This window comes from Centruroides vittatus, unplaced genomic scaffold (genome assembly GCF_030686945.1).
Source record: "Centruroides vittatus isolate TY-2023 unplaced genomic scaffold, ASM3068694v2 contig_2696, whole genome shotgun sequence".
In the NCBI taxonomy this organism is placed as follows: Eukaryota; Metazoa; Arthropoda; class Arachnida; order Scorpiones; family Buthidae; genus Centruroides; species Centruroides vittatus.
The window spans coordinates 265,117-289,044 of NW_027121716.1; the positions used below are offsets into that span (position 1 = coordinate 265,117).

A 23,928-nucleotide genomic window follows, 5' to 3' on the forward strand; every position below is an offset into this window, starting at 1 on the left:
GGCATCCACAGAAAATTTTTCAGCATATCATAGCTTGGAGACAAATAATTACACCAATAAATGTTTGTTTAATTATTTTTTTACAGTAGATTATAGAACATAGTATTGCATCAATACGAAAAGACAGAGAAAGCGTCCCATGGTCGAGGGTTTAAGCACAGGTGTTAATGGTCCCATGGTATTAATCTGTGGTGTAAGGTTACAAATCTCAATCACTTTTACCATTGTAATTTGTGAATTTTTTATTCGATTCCAAAGAGGGCAAGTGCCCCATTTACCACCTCTGCAGACGGCCACGAATGCAAAGCATTTTATAAAATGTAAAATTGTTTGAAATTCACTTTTGAGAAAGTTTTCTTTTCCGAGAAAATTAAATTTTAAATTTCGTGATCTCATTTCCTCGCTTAATTAAAAAAATTTAATTTATTGTATAACTTTTTAAAAAGAAATGAACATCTATTAACTCAAAGAAATTCTTATTTTAAATAAAGGATGTTTAATTATAAAACTTTATTTACAATTAGAAATCACAGTTTCGTTATAAAAACAACACAAGGTGTATTTTGAAGGTAATCAATAAAAGCGTCTCATTTCCATACTAGAAACGTAATTTTTCTCTTGTTAGTAAATAACCCAACGTTTAAATTTCTCAATAAAAAAATCTCTTAATTGGAAAGCCGCGGATTTTTTTATTCGGCACTTGTTCGATCATTAAATCTTACTGTATAGTGTATATAGTGTATAACGGTCTTGTTTTATATTGGAAGTGATAGAATTAATAAAATATTCTCAATAAAAAAACCTATTACATAGAATTTACGTATAATATACATTTATAACGAAAAGCTGTCGACTTTTAACCTTGGAATCTTGTACGAAAGCCAATTACGCTCACTCCAAATCTGTAACACAGCGTACAAAGCGAAGCACTAGGAAACATCTGTATTAAATTAAACAGTAAAGATTACGTAGCGGTAGAAAGAAGCATTACTAAGCGATCCTTGCGAGTTTGGCGAACCAAAACATTACAATTGAAATAAAGGAGGAAAAAAAAACAAAAAAAGTTAGTTATGAGAATTGTCACGTGACGACACAAACTTGTACGCTATTTACATAAACGACGGCTCCGTGAGATGCGAAGCGCAGGAAACACGGGGAAAAATACAAAATATCCAAGGTTTCTTGTAGAAAATGTGCATTTATGAATTATAGAATTGTCAAAAATTTGGGGAATTTAGGGTGACGATTACGTAAGCTACAGGTGAGTCAAAATCACATGGTCGAACGAAGCACTACGTTACTTGTTAATTCCTCTATAAAACTCTGCAAGTACAGACGCACAAGCGAATATATAATTATTTTAATTCGTTCGAAAATAACATTAATGAATAAAATTAGCAGTAACTGCGGTTATAGTTGATAAACTGTGCATCGAATAACGAGATAAGAGAGTCACGTGCGAAATTTTCGATGTTTTGCGTTTAGAATAGGTGAATTTAGTAGTGCGAGAAGTTTTATTGAAATGTACAAACTAACAATTTGTATCTCTGCGTCTTTGTGTCTTATATTTTTTATAAGTAAAGTTACTTATGGAGAAAAATGCGATAAGGTTATTAACAACTGCGAATGTGTTCTGAAAAATAATTCTGTGATTGATCTAACATCCACAGCTTTCAACAATGGTACACCGAGGTAAGTTCATTTGTATTAAATATTTTAAATTTTGTATACGACCAACTTAAAATATATTTTTGGTAATTAATTTATAATAAAGTTGATACTAAGTCTATATCTTTATACATTAGACAATAGATTCCATTATTGTAATATCACATTAAAAGTGCAGTAAAATACTAATTTTTAAAATATATGAAGACATTGAAGTGTCTTCACTGTTAAATATATAAAATTAAACTTTCCTGTTGGTTATTGGTTCTGTGTGCAGTACTTATAAAATTTTCTTTGTATTATATACAATATAAAAATGCTTTTTGTACTATTAACTTTTCAAATAGTTTTTTAATTCTTAATTTATAAAAAAATTAAATTTTTTTTTATAAATAGACTAACAAGTTTTATTAATTTATTTTAATGTAAAAATCTAAAAGCATTGATAAAATTTATTGATTTTATGAACATCATATCTAATAACTTTTTCACTTTTGAATTTGCTTTAAAGGCTAGAGCTACCTGTTGATAGCTGATATCTAATATTAATACAAGATTTATAGATATTATTATTGATTTTATTCTGTAACGAATACTTTTGTTAATTTAAACTTAGATAAAAGAATCCTTTAAGTTAACTAAGAAAAGTTTTTCAGAGCTCCAAATGGCATTTCAGAAATCAGACATGCTACTATAACAAAGCATGACTTTTTTTTTTTTTTTTTATCTCACTAATTTCATTTTCTAAAAGCTGCTTTTTAATATCTTTTTTTCTTTTTAAAGAATTTCATATCATGGAGGGGAGAAAAATAGAACTTTACTGTGAGTTTCTATTTATACAAAACCTTTATACTAAAGGTTTTTCCTGCTATGATATACTTTAGATTTTTGTACTAATTTAATCTAATAAATAATGCATAGGTTATGTAAACTGCAGTTAAAGTTAATGTTGTCGTCATATTGTTCATTTGCTAGTCACCACCTTGTAGAGGTGAGAGAGCTTAGTAAAGGTTTTCAATGATACGTGTGGCAATGCCAGTGGGAGCACAGGTTAGGACACCTATGCAAGTAAGGTTTATGGGTTAAGGAAATGAAGCAAAGATATAAACACAACCTAGATCAGATATGCTACAATGTGCATGTGATCTAGGATAGACTGCAGCTGAACATCATCTATTTCCAGTTAAGGCCAGGTGTATATAAATCAGCTGTCCCTAAGTATATAAACAAGCCCACTTCTGTAGAGAACATAAAAATAGTTCTGATATACTTTCAGTATGATAATGGCTCAGATGTCTGAGTAAACACAGATTATGTTCATGGTTTAGGCAAAGTTCAAAATATTTGCCACACATTTTTTTTGGCTGACAGTGGCAAATGTAGTGCCTGACCAAGTATTGCTATTACAATTACTCCTATACACACAACTGATAACACAAACCAGCTCAGCCAACATGCTTCGATGGAAATCCAGCCACTGACCTCTTAGACCAGAAAAACATGCTAATGGATTAATGGACACAAAAAAAAAATAATTAATTTATTATCTATACTTACTACATCAGAACTGAACAGATATGAAAGCATTAGGCACTATATATAAGAAATTTACATAAAAATATCCCACAAAAATGCAGAAGACATTTCTTATGGAAATGTCATGTCTTTCTGCATGTTCTTGAAATATCACCATACCAGGTTTGCATTCAAATCTCTTTTTTTAGGCAGTGTTGAATTAGGGTAGTTTAATTACTCACCAGTACATTGTCCAGTAAAGAATAAATGAATGTTGTTTTGTTTTTAAGATTGGAATATTCATTTACATATTTTTAGCACTCAGAATTTTTCTAATTTTATGCCATTTGAGTATTATATATTTTTGTACGTTTTTGTATAAGTGCAAAAGTAACTGTTTTCTCTTGCACTGCTTTTATTTTATTCATTTTAAGCTTTCAGAATGAAACTAACTTGACTAGTGTGCTGTCTTTAGAAAAAATGACTCATGACAAACAGATCAAACGATTGAATGAAAGATAGCTATTATAAATTAAATCTTCCATATTTTTTGATGGCCAGGTGGCTGAAGTAATGCTAGCCTGTGTTTTGCAATAGATATGGGTTAGTCTAGATAGAATCCTCAAATTTTTATGGGTGCTATATGACCCAACCTTGTCAGGTTCCCTCCCTCATTACCTTGCTGTGTCATTGTGAACCTGTTCACCTGTTCAAACTTGTAGGCTTTAAGAGTTTACTTTCATTACTATAAGACAAGGTTGTTTCATGAAGCTGAAAATTCTAGCATTCATTTTTGAGATAAGCAATTGCTCACTATAGACCAGGATGAAAAATCTTTTTTAGAAATAACTGTTTTGTGTGTGAGTTTTTCTAAAAAGGAAAATTTTTCAGCAAAAGATTTGTAAAGTTTCTGCAAATTTACAAATACAAAAATGCAGGTTTTGCAATTTGTAAAACCCTGCATTTTCAATTTCTGGTAAACAGTAATGCTGAAATCCTAATAATAATAAAATGCCAAAATTTGAAGTATTAAATTTAGAAATAACTCCTTACTTATCACACCAGAATTACTTCAAAAAATTACATACCGGAACCTTTTTATGGTGTGATCATGTATGAAAATTGTCGAACGAATATTCAACGGATATCGAACATCGATCTAGAAGCTGTTTGAACCTGACGCAGAGCCCAAAAGGGGTTTGAAAATGTTTGACAATTTTTGTACATGATCACACCATAAAAGGTTCCGGTTTGTAATTTTTATTAAATTTAGATTAACAATATAATATTTAAACTTCTGTATGAAAAAAAAAATTTAATTTACATGATTTTCATTTTGATTGAATACAAATGTTAACTAAAGATATTATTATTTTTTTATTTTGAAAATTTTTGTTTTATTCTGAAGTTTAATCTTGTGATTTTTAACAGAAAAAATTTTTTTAAACATTTTTTATTTGGAATGAGATTTAATGTATTTTTTTTTTTTTTTTTATTTACATAGGTATAGTTTTAAAAATATAAAAGATGCAAGTAATCAGACACTTCCAAACGAATATTTTTTCTTTAATCCTTGTTTTCCATTTTCATTGGGAAGTGTGTTTCCTTCTTCTGATAAGTTTAAGAACTGTACCAATGATTTTGTAAGTATTTAAATTATTATTTTAACGATATCTAAATTAAAAAAAATTACTATTTATTTTTTCAAGTTTTTGATGTTAATGATCTGAGAAATGAACAAAAACTTAATTTTCTTCTTATTTAAATATGTTACCATTTGTTAAGTCATTCTTAAGTCATTACTTTTTCATTGTTTTTGGTCTGTTCAGCCTGTTTCAACTAAAGTGAAGATCCTAGCTAACTCTCTATTTAATTTTGTTTTAATAATCCTATTTATGTCTGCTAATCAGGACTTGTGTAACAATGGAATTTCTTTTAACATGGATTGTTAACAGATTTATTTAAGAGTATTGTTATTAGTAATTCTTTTCAATTCAATGTTTGTCTTCTATAAAAGAGGAGTATATGAAGACTTCTTTAAAATTCTGATGGCAGCTATCTTGTACGACATCGTTGGATTTCCAATGAGTATAGAGGTTATAGATTTTTGTTTTTAGTATAGGCCTATTACTCTAGTGACTTTTCTTTTTTTTCTTTTCTTTAAGATATGTCCAGGTAATTAAGCAAAGAACAACCTGTCTAGTCTTATCTGATCCAAAATAGATCAGAAAGCAAACAATGTGATAACTGAATTGTTATTAATGATTTACGAAAACTTTAATTTAGTTATCAGAGCTCCAGGTAATAAGTATATCATTGGCATAGCTGACAATCAGTTTAATGTGATTTCAGATCTTGGCAACACTTAATACTTTTTTTTTTATTCAAAGACAATTATGATCAAAAGTATCTTTAAATTTATTACATGAAAACTTACTTCTAGAATAATAAATATCTAACCTAAAATCCTTCAAAGTAGTCTCCTTTCAAATCAATGTTTAGCCCAACACTTACCACTTCTGGAAGCATGTTTTTTAAATCTTATGGCTGGGCAGCTGCTTGCTCTTTTAAATCTGAATAACCTGAAGTATTTTTCAGTTTGACTGGAGTTTGATTTTATGGAAAAGAAAAGTCATAGACTTAAATTAGGGGAATAGTGGCTGTAAATGTGTGGAATGCTGAATAGGAAGAAACTGCTGAACTGTGTTATGATGTGTGAGTAGGCACATTGTCATGGAACTTCCAGTTGCCACTTCTGTGCAATGTCACTTTGCAATGAATTGCATTCCTTAACTACTGAAGAACTTCAGTCTAGATTAGTGTTTCCCAAATGGTGGGTTGTGACCACGAAAGCAAACTGTCAGGTTGCTTAAAAAGTTTTGAAAACCTAAGTGTTTCATTTTTTTTCACAAAGCAGAATGAGTATGTAGAATAGGAAACAGAGCTAAGCTAATCACCTGTTTTACCCTGGGTCAAAGGGGGCTAACCAAAAGGGTTGCCCTCACAGGGGAATGATCCATGAACGAGGGCTCTTGCCCCAGCACACACAGATAGGTAGACTCTTCTTGGTCTGAAGACCAAATGATACAAATGGATAACTCCAAGACTTGAAGAATTTACAAGTAAATAACATTTGAATCAGAACTATTGAAATACAGTAGACCCCCTATAACACTGGTTCATATAACACGGTTTCCTATAACACTGCAAAAAAATTGCGATCGGATTTGTATAACACGCTAAAAGAGACTTGTATAACACGATAAAACGTCATCGCCGACTCGTGTCAAGACAGGATTGGTCGATTCTGGACCAATAGTGGACGAGCAGCCGAACTACTTGCCGCTGTTCAGCGCCAGGCATATATCCGGAGAGTTTAGGCGGGAAAGTATTGATAAATTTTTAAACATTTATTGTGAAAAAACATTTACAGTATTATTCAACAGCCACAAAAAATTATATTTCTATTAATGATGTCTCCAAAGTTCAGCAAATTCTTTGCAGAAAGAATAACTTATCAGGAAACACATCCGCTGTTCGATGAGTCGCTCTGCGACGAAAACAAGCTTAGGCAATGGCGTCAAACGGTACACACTCTAAGTAATCCAACAATTTTTTGTTTATAGCATAATTTATATGGATTATTCCTAAAAAATTATACGTGATTTGGAAATGTTGAGTCAAAGTATTCTAGAGTCGATTTTAATTTTATGGAAGAAAACCTTTCAAACAGCCATAACCCCTAAACTGTACACGTGCCGGGCTGTGATTGGCTCATATATTTAAGGGACTCGTACAACACAGATTCATATAACACGGAACATATCTACCATGTTATAGGGGGGTCTACTGTATATAATTCAATTAATTGAGACAAAGGATGCGCTCTGTCTACTGCCTTTTGTTTTACGTGTCCACATTGACTTCCTTTGTTCAGTTTGCGTTAAGTGTCGAGGGAAAGAGTTCTTGTTGAGTTTGCTGATTATGTTTAATTTTATGATTTGTTTATTGTTTTATTATCCACTTATCAATGTGCCAGTTCAAACTCTTCAATTAGCACTGCTACACAATTGACATGCAACCAGGCAGAAGTTCTGAGAGTGGCACTAACAAACAGCTGCATAGTGAGTAGTCCATTACTCTTACAAAAAAGGATTCCTGAAGTGTAGAATCATGGGGATGGCAGATAATATCAAAGAAACTGTCATAGGTTACTTAATGTAGTTTTTTTTTATTTTGTAAGTTGATGAATGGCATTGTTTGATAGGTCTATACTATCCACTGTAATTTGTTTTGTGAGATATGATATTAAAAATACAATGCGTGAAGAATTTCTCTTGTAAATCTCACTACATGAACAACAGCTGAAAAGATGTTTAATTTAATAGATAATTACATCAATAAAAATGGCATTGAATGGAAGAAATGTGTGGGATTGAGTAGTGATGGAGCATGTGCAATGGCATGCATTCATACTGGACATTTTCTGTGGATCAAAGCTGTTGCACCACACTATGTATGGGTGCATTGTAGCATTCACAAAGAAGCATTTGCCATAAAAAAAATGCCATTTGCTTTTAACCACAACTAGAGTGTAAAATTTATAAACTTTATACAATCTTATCCACTGAATTCAAGAATATTCTGTACATTTGTGCAAATAAATGGGGAGTGAACGTGAACATCTTTTACATTGTGAAGTGCGATTTGTTATCGAGAGGAAATGTTTTAAGACTTATTGAAATGAAGGAAGAAGTTTTAATGTTCTTAGAACAATATCCCCAATGGCTAGGGATGTAATATTTGAATTCAAAGACAGTTTTCATGTCAATTTGTTCATCAAGATAGCCTACCTTTCTGACATCTTAATTTTTTTTTTAATAATTTAAATACAGTTACATTGCTACCTTGTAATGTTAGATTTAAAGTGCAAGACAGTGAAAGCTGCAATGAAAAAACTCAATTTATGGTTGCATCATGTGGAAGGAAATTACAAAATTTTTACAAAGCTAACATGTTATACTCTTTGTAATTCTGAATTCCATGTCTGATGAGATTTTAGCTGCTATCAAGGAACATCTGCTAGGACTGAAGACAAGTCTGAAGGACTATCTTCCCCAATCAATAGCAACAAAGCATTGATAAGTATCCCTTTTTACAGTGAATGTAGAATCAGAGACAGAATTGCCAGATTCAGATATTGAGTCTATAATTGAACTGTTGTGTGATATGGCACTCAGACATCTTTTGACAGCCAAAAATCCATCAGTGATATTGTCTTATTGTCAGGAATACCTAGTTTTACAAGAAAAAGCAATAAAATTTCTAATACTTTTTGTCAAGACCTATAAATGTGAAGCAGGATTTACAATATTACTTTTCTTAAATAAATATAGAAACTGATTGGAAGTCAAACCAGATCTAAGAATAAAGTTACCTTTTTCTCCAAACCTGAAGTTTTTAATTAACAAATAGCATCACACTTTTCATTAATAAAATATTTTGTTTTAGTTTGATTTGTTTACATTTGTGTACGAGTAAATGCTTCTTTATTAAAATATATGAAAACTATATGGACATCCAAATCTGTTGTTGCCTATACTAGATTATAGGTAGAATATAAGTTTTAGGGGTCATGAATGAGAAGTATAAGAATAACCAGGCCATGGAATAAAGTTTGGGAAACCCTGGTCTAGATAATCCAAACTATAACTAAGTGTAAGATAACCTGTTTATAGTGGTTAGAAATAAGACTGCTGCTAATTTGATGAAAGGAGCAAACTATTTAACAAGCAGTTTGAGTTTTCTTTTTTGTTTCAAATGAATGATAATGCCATGTTTCTGTGGTAGGTATTAGTCCTTCATACTGATGTAATAAGTTTTAAGTTTATTGACAAATTAAATATTTAAAATATTTTAAGTTTTTAAAAAAATTTTAGTACTGGTCTTTTAATACTTGAAAAAAAAATAACAGGTTTTGAAATAATTTAATTTTATTCCTAAAGAGACTATAGTGAAGATTAGAAAAAAATTTTACTTTTTTGTACTACTATTCCTGTATATAATTGTATTTGAAGTTGAATTGGCTTTCTTTTAAATTCAGTAATTCATTCCTGTTTAAATTTTTAAAATTTTTTGACAAAAAAATAATTTTAAGAAACTAATCATTTTTAATTTATTTTCACAGGGATGCATATTTGTTATATCAAATGACACCAAATATCAAGAAGAAGTTATATCTTCTAATGCTAAATCAACTTTTACCTCTTCAAACCTTACCTACAAAGAAAACGAAAAGTAAATTTAAATATTTATAATCATATACGCACGCATATGTGTAGATCTGCTCAGATATTGTAATCAGTCATCTAATGTTATCAGAATTTGTTTCCCAAGTCAAGACACTTATAAAACTAGATGATCTACCAAATTATCAGGTTAAGACTAATTTAATAATTAGATGATAAGTAATTTGTCTAGAGGTAGGCAGTTAGGCTGCCATCTCCTGATAACTTTGACTGCCTACCTCTAGGCCAGGCCTAGCCAACCCGCGGCCCGTCACGTTAAATTGTGTGGCCCACTAAGCGATATTATATATCTATTAAAACTTTTGTTCCCATTGTGTGTATACCAAAACAATTAAATAAATGAAAATTTGCATGTGTCATTGTTATAATGCGCAAGTATGAGTATGAGTACGAACTCTTGGTATAACAATAAAATCTTATTCATTTTGTATTTGTTTTACTTTTTTAAAAGCATGTTTGCCTAAATTGTGACCCACCATAATGTTACGCATGATCAAAGTGGCCTACGAAACAATTTGGGTTGGCCAGACTAGCTTAGACAAATTACTTTGTATGTAATTGATAAAACTGATAAGGCTACATTAATACTCATTATCAGCCAATCATCATCAGTATAGGAAAGTCCCAAGATGATTATAGTAAGCAGATTCTACTGTATATATTTATTTAATAATTGCTTTTGTTGTTTTTATTAGTAGAATTTTAGAGAGATAATATACAGAATAATATGAAATGTAGACTACAGATTTTTTATTTAAAGTAATTTATTGCTGTGAAATTGTTAATAAAAATCTAAAATTTTATGCTCTACCTAAATTTACAGATATATATTATTAAAGTGTGCAATACAATCATAAACTTAATGCAAATTATTAAATTACCACATCTTTAAGTAGTCTATTGTTTTATAACGGAACTTCTTTCTTTTTTGAAATTTTTCTTAGTAAATACATAAAAATTTGAATATTAGAACTAATTAAAATGTACTATTAAATGAAAACCAGTTTTTAAGAACATTACTGGTTATCTTATCTGTGAGGAAGTGCACTGGCATTAGCTTCTACTAAGAAGCTGAGGTCGTCTTTGTGCAATCTGTTTTCAAACTAAAGATAATGTTTCTTAAAATATTGGTTTAAGATCTAAGATTATATTTTTAAGTAACTTCTTCATAAAAAGTTCAAATTGTACTAGTTTCACTATTATGAATGAATATAATAATTGGAAAATAAATTTTGAAAGATAAATGAGTTTTTTTAAAAATATTTTTTTCAAAATTTAGATGTAAATTGTATTGTAAGACTGCCAATTTATTTTGACTTGCAGATTTACAGTATATATCTGAACTTGTTTTTAAAGTTTTAAAATAAGATATATTTTAAAACAGATCTTTAACAGTCATTCTGCATTGTGATAAAACAGTGGAAAAAGGAGAAGTAGAGGAAGTACTAAAGAATGGAAATGAATATGTAAGTGATATTACATCATATTTTTGTTTCTAGTTTTCTGCAGAAATAAATAGAATGTTTTTTAATTTCATTGGCTTCACAGTAGTTTTTTTTACATCTCTGTTGTGGCTATTTTTTACATTTTTACTTTTTAAGCTTCTTTTAAGAAGCTTAAAAAGAGTAAAAATGTAAAAAAAAAGAGAGAATTTTTTTTTATCATAATGTTTTTATTTGAGAATGGTTTAACTTTTAACTGGAATTTCAGTAATGATGAAATATTCCAGTTTTGGTTTTTCTTCCTATGTACAGGAGGGTCTAATGATGTGTTCACTTGTTTATAATCGATCAGCGCCGCCGTAACTTATCCGTTACAATTCCCAGACACGCACCTGTTATCAAAGAGTTGACCGTTACGATTTGACCGTTACGAGATTGACGGTTGCGATTTGCGCTGATCGATTATAAACAAGTGAACACATCATTAGACCCTCCTGTACTCTCCTCCACATGCTGATACTTCTATCATTTTTAGCAGTTATGCTAAGACTATAGAATAGTTCTTTGGCTGGTATAAGAATTCAGCATGCAGTGGCTCAATCTTGTAGAGCTTCCTTCAAAGGGCAAAAAGGTGATTAATTATACAGTGACAGATCCAATCTGTAAGCTGGGTGATTCAGAACATCTCAACAGTCTGTTGATCACCTCCATGTGCAGGACTGTGCTCCAACACCAGTCACAAGACTTCTGTTCTGCAGGCATAGCATTGTTGTCAAAATGATGGAAAAAGTGTCGGTATAAGGAGGGGATTACCTAGAGGAAAAAACAAATTAGGACTATGTAACACAACTCTAGTGCCATTATTGAAAATTCCAAACAGAAGTTGAACCATTCTCATAATATAACTTACTGAAAATATTTAGAAGTATTTTTCTTCGATATAATTTCTAAATATCAAATTTTCATTTACAAAATAATAGAAAATTTAAGATCAAACACAAGACACTAACTTTAACTATCTAACTATTGAACTTCACTATACCCTACATTAAAAATGTTAACAGTATTGACATTTTAAGGCTTTTTGCTATTAAAATACAATGTTCACTTTAACATTTTATCCAGACACAAAATAGATTCTTCCAGCATTGCATAGATAAATTCATATGTTTTGTTCACAGTAAATTAATTCATTCAAAAAGACTCACACAGTAGTTCCGAGACAATACTTAAATTTTCCAAACATAAGAATAAGATGCAAATTAAAAATTCAATCTTGACAAATTATGGCAACATGATGCTGATGCTTTTTTTTTATATATAAGAGAGCAAACATTTGAGAAACAGATTTGAGAGAAACAGGTTCTACTAATTCACTGAGTGAATTAGTAGAACCTGTGACAATGCCTTAGTCATTTCACAATAGTGTTCATGAGTGTATTTTATAAGGAAAATGAGACCAAAATGCACAAGCAGTACATATATTCCATGAATGCCTTCCAGCTGATCCAAGAGCTATTCATATAATGATTCTGAACATATGCTACTTAATGCTAACCTGTAGCATGAGTTAGTACCAGGGATCACTGTCAAGATTACTCTTCTATTCACAATATCAAAGTTTGGCATACTTCCATGTATATCCACATGCAATCATATATGAAACAGTGAGAGAATGTGGACTGCAGCAGTCTCAAATATATTGAATTTTATGTTGCCGTGACATGCACTAATTCAACTGCTACTTGCAATTGGCACAACATGATGATAAATTTTTGCCATATTGAACCACAATTGCTTGAGCATGTTGTATGGATTGAAGAAGCACGTTTTTCCCCGTAATGGAGTGTATTACTACCATTATATGCATCACTGACTCAGTATGCTCTGATGCACACATACATAGCATCAGATACATTTATACTAAACATCTGGTGTACCAATTGGACTGAGTAGTAGCTTGGTCCTATATTCATTGATGGCACCCCGACTGGTGAATGCTACTTTAAATCCTACAAAAAATGGTGTTAGCTGACTTGCCATTGGAGCAACTGTAGCATGTTTGGTGCCAGCTCATTCCTGGATAGGTGTGCACCAGTGGCTCAGACATCTGATAGAAAAAATTCCAGCAGGCTTAAGTCTGTATGTATTGTACCTATGGTGTTAGCTAAATTCATCAATGTATGATTTGTACCCTGCAGCCTACTGTGGTGATTATAAGCTGGAGAGGTGAATGTTAAGACCTTTTTTTGTATTGCCACTGAAGGTGGTTGTTTTGAACATTGTAATTTAACAAAATAAAGCTGTCTTTGTATTCATATATGTAATGTTGGTTTTTATCCTTTACTGTCAGAGATTCTATGTACATAATGCTAAATCAACTTAAAATGATTCCCTTCCATTATCCCTGTTTTTGTGAGATGGAAAAATTCACATTGCCTTGGAACTACTGCATGATTTACACTTGTCCTTTACAGTAAACTAATTCATTTAATAAAAAAAACATTTCAGTAGAACTAATACATTATATGCTAATACAATGCTGGAAAGATTTCTTTTGCACAATATATGGTATAATGAGTCCTCTTTTGTCCAGATCCAGACTCATGACATCTGCCATTCTATACAAATGTCAGATACCCTGACACTGAATGTGTCAACAGAAAAAAAGCTGTTCTTTTGTGATAATACTGTAATCCCTCCACAAGAACAAGGAGTTTGACACTAGAAATCAGACCTTGGCAATATCATGAGTTAGTTGTGCTTGTTACTGGCCTACTCTGTTATGAGAAACAAACATGCAACTCTCAAACTATGTAATCAAAGAATAATAATTTGATATTCTAGATAAAAAAAAAACAAGTTCATAGACAACTTTTGAAATAAATTTTCAGTCTTATTAAAAACAATTGAGATAAAAGATGGTTAAAATGCTTTGTGAATGTTTTTTAAATGCCCCCAAATATCCTGAAGCCTTTTCAGATAACTATTTACAAAAGCTTTTTTTTCCCTCCCTTGTTTTTCACTTTCATACTTAATGATAGTATCTGAGTGCTTTGTGTAAATTTAAATCTTTTGTAGGCATAGATGATCTCGAACATTTTTTTGCACAAATTGTTTAATTTCATATGCTTTTCCACTATGAAAATTCTGTCATCTTTAACTCTATTGCTTTTTAAAACAAGTATTTAACTATACTTTGGAGAGTGGTTCATGATTCAATCACGTGAACTGACTTGTGATATTAAGTCTGTCACTGTTGCCAAATTTTTTTTCTAATTTTTGTAACTAAAGTTTTAATTTGCTCACCCACTACTTGTTAATATGATGATGATTATGATGATTATTTATTATTTTTCTAAATAAGTTTCATTTTAAAAATTATTAGAAAATTTCTTGTAGAATGAAAAACTTCTATAATAGAGATGAATCATAATTTTTTTTCTTTTTTTGAATGTACAAGATATTAATTTTACTAGATTTATAAGTATTTTTATTTTTAGACATTAACTTTAACAACAAAATGTGCATGTGCAGATGGTTGTCATGCACCTGAACCCACACCTAAACCTACACCTGAGCCAAAGTCTGGATCTAAACTTTCAACTGGAAGTATTTTGTTAATAGTGTAAGTTTTCTTATCTATTGAAATTATTTATATAGAATTTAGAGCAATTTTCTTTTTATTTAAAAAAAAAAAAAAGAAAGTGGAACCAATAATAATGGATATTGTTTTTGGACTGAACTAATATATTTATGAATGTAAACAAACCCTAGCTGAAAACAAAGTTAATACAAATGTCACAATGAAATACCAGCAAAGTTAAATTTAACAGAACTGACTTTTTTTTTTAACTAATTAACATCAGGTAAGGCTTTAGAATAAAGAATTTTCTATTTCTTCTTTGAAACCGTGTTTTGTTGATTGTTGGACTATGAACCCAAAGTTGAGTTTTAATTAAACACTTGGCTTTATTTCCGTCTTTATTTAGTTGATTCTGGCAGTTTCTCGGGGTTGTCCCCGAGAAACTGTTGGCTTTATTTCCATCTTTATTTAGTTGATTCCAAGTGTTTAATTAAAACTCAACTTTGGATTCATAGTCCATAAAAAAAAAAAAATTAATTTTTTTTTTTTTTTTTTTTTTTTTTTTTTTTTTTTGACTATTCAGGTTTGTTTTTAAAGAACATAATACATGAAAGTTTGCACCGCTGTGGTTGGAGTCGGTAAACAAAAAGTGACTCTGACCTTATTTTCTTTTTATAAGAAAGACACCACTGGGTACTCTAATATTTTAAACAAAATTTCTGTATAAAAAAAATGCTAATATTGATGGTGATAATCAAAAATGGATACAATAAATTTGCCTTGGAAAAACTTTTGAGTACACAAAAAAAACACATCTTAATAGCCGAAATAATTCCACTTTTACTAGTTAATTATGAACTCGTTATTTTCTTAATTTTTTAAGAAAAATTAATTTGATGAATGATGTAATAAATTGGTCTGTGAAATAGTTTCTCCCACTCAGGCTGCTACAAAAATAGTTAATTTTCTATTGATGGTTGACTAAATTCAAGTATATAGTTTTTAAAATGAATTTTGATGGGGTAAAATATATACAATATAGCAATCAACTTGAAGCAATGCATACAATCATGCCCTGAGAACTTAACCAGTAAATAATAAGCTGAAACAATCCTATTAATTAAATTTTACAGTTTTCCTCAACAATTGAACAATTGAATCCAAAACAATTGAAAAACAATGAAAAAAGTAAAACCAAGATCAGAATCTTGGTTTTACTTTTTTCATTGTTTTTCTATTGTGAGAAATCAGACTTCAACGTAACCAATTTAACATCGTAATATCAACTTTCACACCTGGAGTAAATCATTTTTGTTGAGTTTTCAGCAGTAAAAGCGATGCTTTCTCATAACCTTCCAACCTACTATCTCGATTTCTCCAAGTCAATATAGCAGAAACTACAAGTGTAGGCAGTCGTCGCCAGTCCCTCAACAGAATATCATCCCATATCTAGTGCCTACTTTAGTGCCAACAGATATACCTAGTTCTTGCAGATACTTCAGTTAAACGGATACTTTCTCATCTAAGAGTTTGTCTTCAAAATGCATATTCAATCTCAGGGGACTAAGATACACTGCTACATGGTCAAGAACGGTCAAGAACACCTCCCAGGAACGAGCATCATCACCACAAGGTATTTATCACCATGCAAATCTCATGTAAACTCTCTCTCACATGACTGCTTTCATTAAAAGATTCCTTGAAGTTAACCCTAATGAAACTGTAAATTGTATCACGTTGTCTTTGAAATTAAATCATTATTAGTTGTTAACTTGGTATCCAAGCTTCCGATACGCTGTTTCTCAACCCATCTTCATCTGGAATCCAATCGCCTACGTATGCGGCCACTCCCATGACATAAGTTCAAATACCAAATCAACATGCCATCTCAGCTTCTGTGTCAATCGGGACACGGTGGTGTCAGTCCTGATGAGGCACTAAAGAGGTGCCGACCCTTCGGTCCCACTATTGACTGTTTTGAGACCAAATTTACGATATCAAAACTATATTCATAAATAACTCAAAACCCATTAAACCATCAGAAGGGCAGTGAAAAAATTAGTCAAATTAGTCAAAAAGAAATCACTTATCCAAAGTAAAACATCAGAGGAAAAAAAATACTGCAAGTAAAAATTATGGCATTCAAAATGAAAATCAGTTTTTTTTTTTCCTTTGAAGCTTCTCTTTGGTAAAGGTATGATATTGCTTCAAAACACCAAGGTTAAGTGTTTACTTTCCAGAAGTGATCACATGACTAACTGTTCAGTGGTTTTATCCACTCAGTCACTGGTGGTCCTTAAATTAATAAGATCTATTTTCTGAAAGTATAGAGCATGTTGCATGAGATACACACAATATTTTGCTACGAAATGGCCTTCATAGGTTAATATTATTTTGATATCTAAATTTATTGAAGTGTTTGTTTTCTAAGAAATTTCTCTTTAGATACTAGATTAATTTATTTTTTTCCTTACTTCACATTTTACTGACAGCAAACTTTGAGGTCAAAGTCAAAAGAATTTTACCGACTGTCAAAAAACATCAGATTCTGGCAACTGTGACTCAACAACACTGGTTTGTACAAAAACAAATGTTATTAATCCAACAACCATAACTCACCACACTGCAGACTGTTTCAGAAAACAACACAAACAAAATATTTTGATTTTTCCTTTGTAATATAACTCCTCTTTTTAATAATAATGATCTGTAGGTATTATTTGTTGTTATAAAAAGTGAATGGCTTAAAGCAAAAATATTCTGGTTATACAATTATATTTAACTTTGCATGATGCTACCATCTGCATGATCTACCATCAGTATGCACATCTGAAGTAAAGGAAAGAAAAAAAATGGCATGCACATTGAGTTTGTCTACAGTTATAGCAGAGGGGGTGATTTTTTTTCTGAGGGCAACAGATAAGAAGCTGTCTATTATTCATGCTGAAATGGTGAGTATTATCTGGACATTTCCAATGGGCGAGCCTCATTCCAGTGCCCATTAAGCTCCACTATGCCAGAAAGAGGAGTTGTAGTTATTTTATAAATGCCTCTTCCATTATCTTTCACCTGAAGATCCTGTAAAAAACAATTTGACATTTTCTTAGGTACTGAGTGTGATTATTGTGCATGGAAAGCTTGGGTACTTGGTGTTCTGGCAGCTGACAGAAATGTAAACTGTTATCAGATTGATGTTTGGATCATTTGGAACAGTCACTGAGAAGGGAACCAATTCATTGAAAGCAACATCACTGGGAATGAGTTGTAGATCTTAGTGCAAAGAAACTGGCTCTACTGGTCACAAGAAATGGAATTCTACAGGTTTGGAATGTTTAACCTCATCACATGCTTAAATTGTATGGTTCCTATGTGGAAAAGCTAAGCAAACTTTATTTGAAATAGGAATTTACTTCATTTTATATATACACATAAATTACAAAAACTTTAGAAGAATTACTTTGATTTTTTTTCCTGATATAACTCGGCTATAATCAGACAAAACAATCCATAACAGACCAAACATCATTTGCAAACAAAACAAAATCTCACTCTTTTCTAGACATCATTTCAAACCCCCATAATATACAAAATATATTTAAAAATTAGCAAATACTCCAACCTTTGCCATGAAATTATTCATTCTGCACAGGTGCTTTATATACAGTTCTTATTGTACTTGTACTCCTCTTTTTATGTTGTAATATTACATACACTAAATGTAAAAACATTAGGACTTAATAACAGCACATAAATTACAATACAGAAAGCAGTAAGGCCGCAACTCACTCCACTAGCATAAAAACGGCTGCAAAACCCTTCACTGTAAAAGCTTTTAATCATGTGACCATGATATTTTACGCCCGAGCAGGTCGTGAAACCAATGTAAAAGTGAGTTGAGCAGTGTTCAACTTTCGAAGCGAATACTGCCGTAAAACAGTACCATCCACCAATCAGAAGTCAGTGAAATTTAGGTCATAGTGACATGGTGTAAAAATGGCGGAAAAAAATCTTTTGTGTATGTTCTCTCGTGGCTACTTGGAAAAGAACTAGAATAGATCCAGAAAGATTTATCAAAAACATCCATAAGTATTCATATATCTATGACAAGAGGTATCCCGATTATAATAATGAATGCCTAAAACACGAGATATGGACAGCCAAAGGAAAATCCTTCACTTAGAGGAGTATATAATAAAAAAGCTAAGCTTATAAGTGCTGTATATTATCTTATATTAACTTTTATTATTGTATTATTATGAAAGTAAAGATATTATTTTTACTACATTTGTAATTATAGTACAGAAAAAACTTGTAGAATATAATCATTGTCTTTATATCGATATATCACGTATACAACCATAATAGTACCATCGCCATAAAAAGCTTTGCTAGCCGGACCTTCACCACAATCCGAGTGCAAATGCAAGTAGGTCACGTGATTAAAAGCTTTTACGGCGAGGGGTTTTACGGCCGTTTTTACGCTAGTGGAGTCTCAGCCTAATACCATATCCCACATCAGTCAGGAAATTAAGTGCAGATACATATGTGAACAACACACAATTTTTTTGAACAGATGCCTTGACTTTGATCAGTGCTTAGTGCTATACAAGACTAGAGTAGGACAAAATATTCATTACCGTATTTTACGGACTATAAGATGCACCTGAATTTTGGAGGCAATTTTCCGAAGAAAGAAGTGTCTTATAGTCCGTAAAATACGGTATATATAATATTTCATTATTATAAGATCTGTCCCAAAAATTTAGGTAAAATTTTTCATAAACTTATTAAATCAAAATCGAATTCATTATTTTAAAAGTGAAATGAGATCACAATAAATATTAAGTATTGTTTAAAAACATCAATTTTTAATAACTATCAACTTGTTAAATTTCTTAGAATAATAGAAATTTTGCTAAACATTGTTGTCCCAAAAGTTTAGGTGGTGGTGATATTTTATTTGTTCTTGAGCAAATTACTATATACAAATTCATAACAAATGCCATCAATTATGACTGTTAACAATAAAATCCTGTTTGTTAATTTCAAAAATATCAAATCATAAAAATAAATAACAGAAAAATCAAGATGCCGAAAGAAAATCAATCCTTTTCAGAAGTGACTGAAATTTGAAAATTGAAGGCAAGTGGACATTCAGTTATTGAAATTTCAAGCAAAACAGGTTGTTCAGCTTCAGGAATATATAAAGTTTTTGGCAAGAAAAGAAAATTTTAAACCAGCAACACATTCAGGTCAAACTAAATTGACATTACCTACAGATGAAAGATGTAGTATTAGACTGTGGTCTAACTGATAAAATTTATCTAGATAAGTTTTAAAAATAACTTTTAACATTAAAATTTTTTCTTATATTTAGAAATATTTAACTAACAAGAATGTGTTTAAAAAACATCTCTCAAACTTGAATGTCATAAAGCAAGATTGGAATGGGCCAAAAAGAACATACATTAGAAAGATGAATGTTAACTTAGATGGTTTTGATGGCTGGAATTATCACTGACATGATCTGAGAAAAGAACACTTTGTTGTCTGTTGTAAGAGAGTCTTGGCTCTCTAATGGTTTGGGAGCATTTGGATTCAATGGAATTTTCAGTTCTGCATTTATTTTCTGATGTCAGACTTCAGCGCATTATCAAAACACCTTAAAACAAAATCTCCTTCCTATTACAGAAATGATAAGTGGTGCAAATTGAACATTTCAACAGGACAGTGCTTCCATTCATTGTTCAAATTCAACCAAAAAATAGCTTCAGAATCAAAATGTTATGAAATGGCCTGCAAGAAGTCCAGACCTTAACCCAATAGAAAACTTAAGGGGATCATGGCAAGACAGGTGCAGGTAGTTGTCAGTTTTCTAATGTTAAAAAACTTATACCATGAATTCTCAATTTCAGTTTTAACTTGAAACGAGAGTTGTTACAAACTCTTGAGTTCAATGCAAATTCATGTGTTTGATGATATTAAAATTAATGGAAGCATAATTAGCCATTAAATAATTTTTTCCATATAATTTTTAAAATTTACCTAAACTTTTGGGACAACAATGTTTAGCAAAATTTCTATTATAAGCATTTCAATAACTATATAAAAGGATTAAATATCATTTAAATTTTTAAATTTGTGTGATGTATTGATCTCATTTCACTTAGAGTTTAGGTAAAATGATTTGGGACAGACCTTATATAGGCATATGCAATTATATAAATTTGATGCCTTTTCTGAAAGTTTTTTCTATTATTTCTCATAAGAAAATTTTTTACTCCATCTGTGTTTTAATACCTTCCAATTATAAATCTGTATTTGATCTAATTTTCTTCATGAAGTAAACTGCAATGAAATTTAGGAGTATCAATTTTATAAAATATTACTGCATAAAAAGAATATTTTATTGATTTCATTTTCATTATTTAACAGTTCATAATATGTTCACTAACCTCATAAGATTGTGTGACCAGAGGGTCAGCACTTGGTTTGGACAGCAAAATTGGTTTGGGTTAAAAAGTAGGTCACGCGATCGGGACAGCGTTGGAAGCAAGATATTCAGATACTAGGTTAACAAAACAAATAATTGTTTATTTTTCATACTAGATATACAGGCTAATGATAAGACAATTAGACATTGGATGCGTTCACATGAAATCGCAGGCTGTTATAAATACTTGTGTTGATGGTGAGGCTTCTTGATTTGGATTTTGTGAGGACTTGGATGTCTAGGGTCTTGAGGTTGTCCAGACTTGGATTGTTTGGGACAGGTCTGGATTGGGGAAAGTTCTAGATCAAAGTTCTTCTAGACACAGTTGAGGGTAACTTGAAAATCTAATAGAGTACGATTGGCACTGACACAAGAAAATTTTGATGACTAATCCTAGAGGAACTGGCAACTCCTCCTCCTTTTGGCCGTTAATTACGTTATTAAAATTGGTAACACAGGGCTGGGAGGTCAGTGGATCACGGGAAAGTGTTGTTTTTGCTGTCGAGAAAATGTAAATCAAGATGTTCTCTGGTAGTAGATGACAACAATTATCAAGTAGGTATGACGAAATCAACAACCAATGTTTGTTACAGTTCAGATTCTCACAATTGTATTGAAAATTTGCAATGTTGTGTTCTGCAGTTCAGCAATTTTTCAATGTTTCCAGCATCTATTTTTACTGTTTTAGTAGCAAACTATTTCCTGCTTTTACTAGGGCAACTTTGAAGCATATTTATGAAAAAATTCAAAAGAAATTTTATAATATTTGAATTTGATTTAGTTATCATGATCTTCAGAACCCATTTTGGATAACAGGATTTTGATACTGGGTATGGCTGTATTTTATTAGTAATTAGTATTTGATAAATAAAATAGGAAAGTGAAACAATAGTATCATTCATGCAGCCTTTTTTACATTTTAGACAGTGAATTTTGGGTGATTTAATCTCCAAATGTTTTTTCTATTTCATCTATTTATATAATAATGACTTGGGGAAAATGAAAGGAAAAAATGGATTTAAGTTTAAGTTAGCAGTTCATTGAAGATTAATTTCAAATGGCCTACTGGCAAATGTTTGAAGTTGCATTGCTTAGTGCTGAGTTATACATTGCTGTAAATTATCTACTTGAAATGATGGTATTTAAACAAATAGTCTTTTTTTTCAAAAACAAATATTTTATAGTATTTACTTTAGGATTAGAAATAATGATAATTAATACTTAAATTTAATTATAGGTTTTTTACTTTTCTGGTAATATACATAATTGGTGGTATAATCTGGAATGGATATTGTCTTGGAGCTTCTGGAATAGAACTGTTACCAAATTTAGAGTTTTGGAGAGAGTTTCCTGCTTTAGTTACAGTAAGTAGATTAAATTTGATATTAAAAAGGTGTGCATGTGTATGTATGAACAATCAGTTTGTTTATTAAATTCTGAATTTTATTTTAACAAGCTGGTTTCATTTTATAACATCAATCTCATTTCAATTAGTAAATTTCAGACAACTGCTAATTAATCTTGTTATAGCTTGATTAAATAAATTACTTTATGTCTAATCATTATCTAGTGGTAGATGGTTAAGCTGCCACCTAATGATGGTTAAAAATTTAGAAATAAAATTTATTTTTCTTCCAGGATCTTATAAAAATTTGTCTGGAGAAAGACTCAAACTGATTATGGGTTAGAAATATGGTTATATCCAAATTAGTTAATTACTCAACTAATTTGGATATAACCATACTTTTGTCTTTTAAAAGTAACTTCTTAACTGAAGTTTCCTCTATTTTGAAATTTTGGCAATTGCCACAAATCTAGTATTGTTTTTAACAAATCACTGAATTTTTCATTTAGCTTTCTAACATGTTTTTTCAGACAAAAAGGAACCTAGCCGTCAGAGGCATAAATTTCTGTTTTGAAAAGTGGTCATGACAAGTGTTTTTGAAATTCCTCAAAGAATAAAACAGTAAACATGACACATCAATTGACAACCATTTTATTTCAATACATTTTAAGTTAAAGGTGGAGAAGCAGTGTAAATGGGTTCAGTAGAAATTTTTGAATGAAATTGTCTCAGCAATATTAATCATTTTTCACCCAAAATCCTAGGTTTTAAGTGTAAAGTTGTGTGTGTGTGTGTAAAAATTTTTAATTCTTTTCCTGTTATTGCAATGCCCATAAGTTTCAAAATACTTACTTAAATCTCTTCATAACATTATTTATAAAATGAATTTTTTGCATTTTTATTTAAAATTTTAATTTTTTGTTTTAGGATGGTGCTAGATTTACAGCACAGTGTTGTATGAATAGAACAACCACATATGACAGTGTATAATAGAACAATTTAAAAATTGTTGATCATTTGTCTTGTATTATTGATTTAAGTTGTTGTATAATAAAATAAAGTGTGTATTATTTTGATAAATCATTATATTCTTTATAGGATTACTTGTTTAATAACAAACTTATATTAATCATTGTATTTTTTCCAATAGGAAATTAAACTGTTTTTGTTGAAATTCATGATTTCAACAACTGGAAATTGTGGTTGGTTTATCTGTTAATGAGTAGAAAATATTTAAAATTGCATTTCATATCTAAGCATAGCTACCAATTTTCTGATATGGCAAGTATTTTTTTCTTTGTACATTTTAGGTTTTAGAAAATTTACTACTGTGCAAAGTGTTATGATAAAAATTAAGATTTAAAGGTATATGCTGAATTAAAAAAAAAAAAAAGTTACTGCATGTATGAAATAGCAGAGTTTAATTTATAACAAATAACATATCTAATTACAGAAATATATAAATCTTGGCTAATTCAATCACAACTCCAAATTATCAAGTTGTACTTAATATGCATTAATCTACTTAGCATTAATTCATTTCTCACCAACTCAATACCAAATTGGCCAGA

At 30.6% G+C, this 23,928-nt stretch overlaps 1 protein-coding gene across 1 annotated transcript; it reads left to right on the forward strand.

Annotated features, from left to right (window-relative positions):
- The first annotated feature begins 911 nt into the window (after positions 1–911).
- Positions 912–23,443, forward strand: LOC136971721 (uncharacterized). Its single transcript, XM_067266199.1, has 7 exons — positions 912–1,692; positions 4,688–4,826; positions 9,371–9,480; positions 10,876–10,957; positions 14,437–14,561; positions 22,250–22,376; positions 23,285–23,443. Exons 1-7 carry the CDS (start codon positions 1,523–1,525, stop codon positions 23,345–23,347), a joined length of 816 nt encoding a protein of 271 aa, XP_067122300.1. The 5' UTR covers positions 912–1,522; the 3' UTR covers positions 23,348–23,443.
- Positions 23,444–23,928: the final 485 nt, after the last annotated feature.

Bases quoted from the DNA above. Each gene is read 5' to 3' on its own strand.
- LOC136971721 (XM_067266199.1), top strand. From the start codon at position 1,523: ATGTACAAACTAACAATTTGTATCTCTGCGTCTTTGTGTCTTATATTT. The intron at 9,481-10,875 runs GTAAATTTAAAT...ATTTTAAAACAG, and splicing joins ACCTACAAAGAAAACGAAAA to ATCTTTAACAGTCATTCTGC. The intron at 22,377-23,284 runs GTAAGTAGATTA...TTTTTGTTTTAG, and splicing joins AGTTTCCTGCTTTAGTTACA to GATGGTGCTAGATTTACAGC.